This window comes from Ipomoea nil, unplaced genomic scaffold, assembly GCF_001879475.1.
Source record: "Ipomoea nil cultivar Tokyo-kokei standard unplaced genomic scaffold, Asagao_1.1 scaffold2805, whole genome shotgun sequence".
NCBI classification, from domain to species: domain Eukaryota; kingdom Viridiplantae; phylum Streptophyta; class Magnoliopsida; order Solanales; family Convolvulaceae; genus Ipomoea; species Ipomoea nil.
The window spans coordinates 2,545,734-2,554,181 of record NW_017619233.1 but is presented as its reverse complement, the minus strand read 5'-3'; the positions used below and the strand labels follow the sequence as shown (position 1 = coordinate 2,554,181).

Sequence of the window (8,448 nt, the reverse complement as noted above, 5' to 3'; positions counted from 1 at the left end):
TTGTAGTATAAATACATGCAACCATCACAATAAAAAATGTAACATCAGTGCAAAGATATTTTAATTACCAAAGATATTTTATTTTTCAGTTGTTTGTATACACTACGTTGTGAGAGATGAAAATGTGGGCATCATACAGTTCTAACGAACTCCAGCTACCGAACGGAGTGAATATAGTTACATATTTTATTCATACAATACACAATCGGTGTTATTGTATGTTCTCATTAATGAGAGAGCAGGGACGAACAAATTACACGTTTGTCGTTTCACAAACGTGGTTGATGGTAATGAATGTTTTAGGGTTTACCATTACATTCCCCACTAGAATAAACACCGGACGTAGAGCCGAGCAATTTTTGCAGAGTTTTATTGATGGTGAAGTAGCTTATCAGTTCCACAATGAGGAGACCCGATGTGAGTTACAAATATTTTAATTTTTTTTTCATGTTGTTTGCGGATGTATTTTGTTTTTCTAATCAGGTGTTTCGTTTAAAAATGCAGTTTGTAGAATTACGCGCACACTCGGATCTCATCACAACATTTTGGGCGACACAATAAGTTGGTTTATGTTCAGTTTGTCGGGCCATGGTTCTTTGCAATGCCATACTGCATGTTTGAACACCTTGTTGAGCACGTCAACCCTACCGCACTACTATATCACGGTCCGTCGACCCGTGGGAGTTGCATGTTCAAGCAATGTCTTGTTACGAAGACTGTGAAGAATTTCTTAATGCTTATGGAATTGAAGAGCATGACCAAATAGTCACGCGACATGCTGGTTGTTTTCAATTTCAATTTTTTGTCATAAGAAATAGGACTCAAGTTCAACTACAACATGCCCTAGGTGATGGGGACAGCCGTGACATAGCTCCTGGTAGTACCGGTGGAATTATTTCTGTACCAACGAGGTCGAGCATCCATCCTAGTGTTTCGATTGAATCACTTATAGGATGCCGAACATTATTGATTGATATCCGTGAGTTTTCTCGTGAACAGTCGCTACTAATAGACTTCATTGTTGCGACGGTGACTGAGAATGACTTCGTTGATGTGGTACATGGCACTACCACAACCAGATTCCACAACGGTTACTATCGACGTGCGTATTTGGAACTAGCGGATAACATTTCCCTCTTCGACGGAGCTCATAATTTGTTGTTTTTTAATTTTGATATTGGAACTATAAACTTAATTGTATTCTCTCGCTGTGGTCTGGAAGTCCTGTATAATCATTTGTGGGCCTTTCAGATTTACGATTACGCACGATTAAATGAAGAACCGTAGAATGGTTATATCTTCAAAAAATTGAAATTTATTTTCATCAATGTAATGCATAAATGGACACCTATTATTCGATTTATCAATGTAATGCATGCTTCGGAATTTTTTATAATCTTTTACTTATTGCAATTAAAATTTTTTTTTTTTACGTTACTACGGAATTACTGATTGTTTCCGAAAAAAAAAAAATAAATGTGAAACTCGGACCCTAAGGGTCCGAGTTATACTTTGTAAAAAAAATAAATTTTAATGTGTCTCACTTGATTCGGGACGGGGAGAGAGAATTGTGTGTGGAAATTAATATGTAATTCAGAGTTGAAAGCTGCGCATTTCCCCATGTAATTCGGACTCCAAAGCTGCGCATTTCATAAATATGTAATTCGGACTCCAAACCTTCGCATTTCCGTATCTTGTGTCCACTTTTCCATGCAATCATTTTAGGAATCCAACACCTCAAATCTGCATCACCAGCAAATGGACCCTTGACTTTATGGAGTGGTTTACTTCATTTTTCTATTTTTCCTTTTTCAGTCATTTCTCCAATTTTTTAATTTCATTTTACAAATTCAATTTTTTTTTAAAAAAAAAAATCACTAAATTAATACTAAATGTGTAAAACTAACGAAAGTTAATAAATATATATTACTAAATAAATTGTAAACATTTCAATCATTACATAGTTTGGTTACAAAATAAGAACATCATTGATTATAATCTCTCTATATAGCTATATATCATTTGCTATGTCTTCTCGGACTTCATGCATAACATGTTGAAACATATCTAACTCTATAGTTCATTTCCACCACTACATCCACTACTACTAGACATTTCCATGTCTTCCCTCTCATAGTCAGTAAATAATTGATCCATAGCATCATGCATCCATATAAAATTGTGCATTGCACAACAAGCAAGGGACATTTGGACTTGTCTTCATAACAGGTAACCATGAATGTATTTAAGAATTGAACCTCGCTTTTAGTAATCCAAAACACCTCTCTATGACATTACACAAGGACGAGTGTTGATAGTTGATAGAGCTTGCTTATGCTGTATTTGTCCTCGTCCACACAATTCATTTAAGTAATAGCTCTCCCCACATAAGGTGTCAAAAATCCATGAGTATTTGGATAATCGGTATCAACAACATAGTAATAACTTATATAAATGTTATGCACATAATTAATAACCTATTTATAGTTTCAACAAAGTAGTTTACTCATTTCATTAAAAAAAAAAAAAAACAATATCATACTTGGGGAAGGCATAGGAAATTCATGTTTAGGTTTTTTAATTGCATCTAAAAATATGCAGGAATCATTTGCACTTCCCTCCTATCCTACGTGTACGCAAGTAAACATCATGTCATGTGAACAATTGGCCATGACATTTTGGGTCACCATTGAGCCCTTTCGACCATGATACATCTTTTGTTTTGATGTTGGTGCCCAAGCTGCCACGTGTTCCATCAATGGCACCTATACATTTTTACAATAAAGATTGTAATAATATTTAACAACAACAATGTCAATAATAATACCTCAAAATAAGAATACCATTTTGGATTCCGAACAGATCCTATATTTTGTGGCCTAATGATATCATTCCCTAAGTGTACAAGCGCTCGTACCGTTCTCTTCACACATTTATGAAGAGTTGTAGTTGAATGTTGAAAGGTAGCCAATTGTTCTGTTGCACTAACATTTCTTGTATCATGTAACACTTTCATGTGCTTCAACTTCTCACATAGAAGAAATAATACATGTGGCTTCACCCTTAATTGTTCATAGCATCTTGTAGGATGTCCCTAAGTTACTCATCTACATTTTTCATTAATTTTTCAACTACTATTCACAAAAATCAAGCATACAAATCATTGTAGAACTTCATCATGAGATTCTACTAGAACCTCAAAATGAGGTTCTGAATGTAGAACCTCAAACTGAGGTTCTAATAGAATCTCAAAATATGGTTATAATTGCACTACATTTGATATTTTATGCATTTAATCTACAGATCAAGTATCTAATGTACAAAGGAGATCGATGAAAAAGAAACAACCATCAATTATCATAGCAAAAGAGAAATGATATAACATTCATGAAAATAACTAAAAATAGGTTTAGAAAATTACTTTTGGACTTGGACAAGATCCTACCGAAGATGGGAAAAAGAAGGCACCAAGAGGGAAAAATGACATAATCTGGATTCAAACCACTAACCTCTCCTAAAATTACACTGTTCACCCACATATTTCCATCTCTCCATTTGGAGAGTGTCTTTTTTTAGTTTTCCAAAATTACACAAAAAGTGACATATTGGAGATGAGACTAAAGGGGGGAAAATAAATTTAGTAAAAAAGTTATTCATTTTTATTTTTCCACTTCTCAATTCTCTGTTTTTTCCAGAACATTTTTCCAATTTGGTAAACAACCCATAAATTTTGAACTTGGGGTAGAACTGTCAACATTAGAAATATGAGAACCATACCCACTCACCCATTCCTTTCTTCTCCCCCCTTAATGGTTATGGAGGAGACCAAGGAAAAGTCATGCACTTCAAAAGACTCAAATTAGTATTATTACAGCAATTATGTACATTTTGATCAATTTTGAAGTCATAAAAAAAAAAAAAAAAAAAGTGAAATTAACTTGTTAAGTTTATATTGTACACTTTTTTGTTACTACATTCTACACCCGTACTATATAACTTTAGTGTTGTAATTTTATACTAAACTCTAGTTGCAGTACTAAGATTTATAGTATCAAAGATAAACAAGTAATAGCAATAAGGTTTGGCTTGAAATTAGTAAGTGAAACTAATAAGGACCTTTGGGGTGGGTGTGTAGGGTGTTTGTACAGTTTCTCTGCCTCTCTATGCAATTGTTACTCAGGTACAGTTTGTAGTACTAACTACAGGTAAATCGCATAATGTGCCTCAGTAGCACAGTGAACAAAAGACGACCTTGTTTTGATAGAAATAACCCATTAAAAAAAAAAAAAAAAAAAAAAAAAAGGGAACAATAACTACCTAGTCGGCCGCTTAGCCGGTTGATCGCCTAGACCACCGATTATAATGATACGCTAAGCAGCTGGCCGGTGCCTAGGCGCCGTTTTTGCAACAGTGATTATGATCTATGTTAATTGTGAAATTACAGTTTGTCCAAATCACACTATTTTAGCTTATGCAGACTGTATTTCACTCCTGCATTATGTATATGTCCATAGATAACCAAAACAGGCATTTATAACAAGTCATACAAAATGCTTTTGCTAACCAGTCAACCAAAATAGACATTCATAACAAGTCATAAACATGCCATTGCTAACAAGTCATACAAAAAATAATGTCCACAGATTACAGGGATAGTACAACTTGATCTCTCCTTACCTTAAACATCATTGACTATCCAATTTGTGCCATAATTGCTAAGCTAGCAAGAACAACCCCTAACACCATATTCAAATGTTTTGAATTGAAAAAGCATACCTGTATATTCAATTTATTCTCCACCCTCATCATCTCCATTCTAGTTTTCTGCTGTTCATCTTCTTTTCTAAAATCTCCAGTTGCAACTTCACAACTTCAATTCATTCTTGTGCTTATTTGTTCTCTACATTAGTCATAATTGCATTTTTAGAACACTCACAACAATGAAAAAACAAATACACAATTACAAAATTCTTTCCATTTTCACTTTTAGTTACCTCGTTCAGTGGACAGGCTTGATATCTTCTATCTGCATTAGCATAGCTTCTAAATATCTTCAATGGTAACAAATTACCACATTGTCATTGAATCTCTGGAAAATGATCATTTGAGCCATTCCCACTACAGGTAGAAATTCTTTTCTCTCTTTGAGCCCAACAATATGGAACTAACAGCTATAGAGCAATACAAAATAGGAATTTCAAGCTGCTATATAGAAGAGTATTTTGCTATTACCCCTCACACTTTCCCCCCTTTATTACCTTGCTATTAGTTGATAGATTGAATTTGCAATTTGAAAGTTGAAGATTACTGCTGCAAGTTTGTATATCTAGGGATTACAGAATATTGCAATAAAGAGGGGCCTAAAATTTTTTCATAAATAAAAAATATGTATATCAAAATTGAAGAAGACAACTTATACAACTGTAGGTACTAATATTTCATTATCATTCTATGTTTATTCCCTCTAACAAGGCATTATTGTTCCCTCATAGATGTGATCTTTGAGAATCTCTCGAAGGTAGTCTAGCTGCTCGAATCCCCCTTGAAGATTTTCCCACTGCAAGAAGTATAATAGAGTTAAGAATAGGAAATGCAAAATCACTTGGATACATGTTTGACAGGTATCCTACTCCCTCAATAATAAGAATAATCTCAAAGTTTAGTTGGCATTAGAACTGCCATAAACATGTTAGATGTATCAATATCAAGAAGACAGGAACTGAATAAAATTGAAGAAAACAAAAGCATAAAGATGCTATTGTAATTGTGAAAACTGGCTAAGGAAAGCCCAGAACTTACTTCCTGGTGAGAAACAGATAAAATTTTCCAGCCTGCAGCAGTTATGTACCGGCGCTTTAGCATTGTATGTCCCAGCGGTGATCCTGTGTATAGGGGGTTAAGATAGTTAATAAACAGCTTTCCATTTCTTTTGTACATTTCTCTCTTTCTTTATTTACTTTTCTTTTAGTGTATTTGTATGGGTAAAGAAGATTGACTGTATGAGATTTCAAGAGACTAGATACATTGGTACCCACCAGAGTTTCTAGAGAAATGTGTTGGACCATCAATCTCGAGAGCAATTTTTTTATCAACCACAACTGCATCCAATGTGTAACCATCTATATCATATTCTCTTACCCAATCTAGCCCAGTGCTAACAAGAAGGCGGGCAACCTCGTCCTGAAAGGAAGAGGTCACCCTCTGATTGAACCTTTTGGTTCTTCCAACATGAGAAATTTTCTCCTCAAGATCACCCTCAAGAGATAAATGAAGATTTGGGTACTCTAGCTTCAGGCACTTGTTTGCGAGATGAACTTGAGAAGCAAACATGATATCCTCCTTGTATTGCTCAGAAATGTGTTGTTCCTCAAATTGGCTCATAGTATTCCACACATGGGAGAAGAAAACTCGACTCATTTGCCCAAAAACAGCATAAGACCAAGATATATTTCCAAGCTGATCCCGGTTGAAGACTAAGACAGGAGAACTAAAGACTCTCGATGGTTCATTGGTGGCACTTTCTGCTCCTCTTTCTTCAGAGTAAGGAGATGTTTTATTATTCAAGCAGCATTGGAATTGATTGGCATCATTAAATACACCATCAAAAGCATCAAGTAATGGATTGGCAGGTTCATATAGAGAAGCGAATGCCCACAACAACTGAGCAATTTCTTGTGGTTGAAATGTGTGAATTATAGCACAAGCCCTTCTTGACAATCCTGGAAAGAGTTCTGGAGCAGAGTGCCTCATAGAAGCGAAAGCACCAGCTATGTTAGCAACATTTTGTGAATTGAAGTCATCAACCTTAGCCAATGCTACCTCTGCCACTCTATCCATTTCCGACAAATAAAGTAGCTCGCCACCAATCTTTGACAATGCCCACGCAATATTTGAAATACCCTGTGCGGAGCACTCAGGCAAGGCAGTCATCGCAATTGCCACAAGCATACACATTTCTTTCTGACGGGCGAATGCCAACCTTCGAGTTGTAGCCATCGAAACCTTCTCCATGTTCTTACCAATTCTATGCAATGCAGTGGCAATATTCAAAGGAGAAAGAGGCGAAGGGCTAAGTCCTTTTGCAACAGCCATGATTGTGTCAGCAGTAACCTCAAGCACTTCCTCAGCAGTCTGCGTGTCAATAATTGCTTTATTCAAGTTAATTTCTTTCCTACGGTCCGATGGCCCTGTAAACTGGGAAAGCCTCTCAATAAATGTTTCCATAGTTTTAGCCCTCCTTTCCTCAAACATACCATCACCAAACATATTTATATTCCTCCTGATATCATTCGCTTTATCTGATAAGTTCTCATCATCCAAATCAAAATCGTCCTCCTCGGACTCAAAATCCAAGCCCTCCTCCATTTTGGCAAGTCGGTTAACCTTTTCAATCTTAGATTTTCGCTTACTCTTCTTTTTCTTTTTCTTACTTCCACTAACCATATTCTTTATAACAGGGGTCAATCCTCTAGTCTCAATAGACTTAAGGGCAATCTTCCTAGCCTTCACACACCAATCCATGACCTCAGTGTCATGGAGCAATTGATTTTTCCCCTTCTTGGCCAATTCTCCCACAAACTTGGCCTCCCAATCCACACTCTCAGATTCACCCCCGCTTACTTCACTAATTTCTTCATCTTCTTCAATTTCATCAATATCGTGATTCAAACTCTTAGCACCTAAAGCATTGCACTTTCTAGATGGGTTCGTGGAGCTAGTGATATGGAAAAGGAGAGCCGAGTTGGAAGAAAGTTTGAGTCTTGGACTAGTAATAGGAAATGCAGTTTTTGGAGTCTCAAAGAAGAGATAACCTGTTGGTACGGAAAGAAGGGGCCTCTGGAAGCTTAAGAATGAGTTGAGCAACGCTGTTTCCATGGCTGCTAGCTATGCCAGATTTTTAAACCCTAAATCCGTAAAACAAATGGGGGTTTTTGCGAAAATGGTAAAGAAATTAGAGACTCACCGGAATCTGCTTTGTAGAGATATGAGATTCAAAGATTGTAGTATTAGTACCAGTTTCATGATGATAGCAAGCTGAGTTTGATTCAGGATAAAGTGAGATGATCACCTGTACGACGTCGTATTCATTTCAGTTCTCTCTGTCTTTTTTTTTTTTTTTTTTTTTTTTTTTTTTGGTTTTGCATTGTTTTAAACAAATTGCATTTCGACCACCATATTTTATGAAAGTTACTCTTTGCCCCAATTGGAGTAAATTGTAAATATTCAAATTGTACTTGGAATTGAGCTACCATGACTCCATGAGAATGGAGTAATTCCTAGTCGTACTCCTTGCTTTATTTGATCATGAAAATGGCTCAGCTTGTAGACTAGGATTCTTATGTGTATTCCCATCATTGCTCTTATTTGGTATTTTATCTCCGTTCATTAGGTTCCACTACATCTAGAAAATTAAGCTTACTTGTCCGGATTTTTTTTATTATTTATTTT

At 35.8% G+C, this 8,448-nt stretch overlaps 1 protein-coding gene across 1 annotated transcript; it reads right to left on the bottom strand.

Annotated features, from left to right (window-relative positions):
- Positions 1-5,273: 5,273 nt before the first annotated feature.
- Positions 5,274-7,921, bottom strand: LOC109158313. The gene is made up of 3 exons (XM_019306239.1): positions 6,036-7,921; positions 5,800-5,882; positions 5,274-5,557 (listed from the first exon to the last, which is right to left on the bottom strand). The coding sequence occupies exons 1-3, from the start codon at positions 7,873-7,875 to the stop codon at positions 5,465-5,467; spliced, it is 2,016 nt and encodes a 671-aa protein (XP_019161784.1). The 5' UTR covers positions 7,876-7,921; the 3' UTR covers positions 5,274-5,464.
- Between the last annotated feature and the right edge of the window lie 527 nt (positions 7,922-8,448).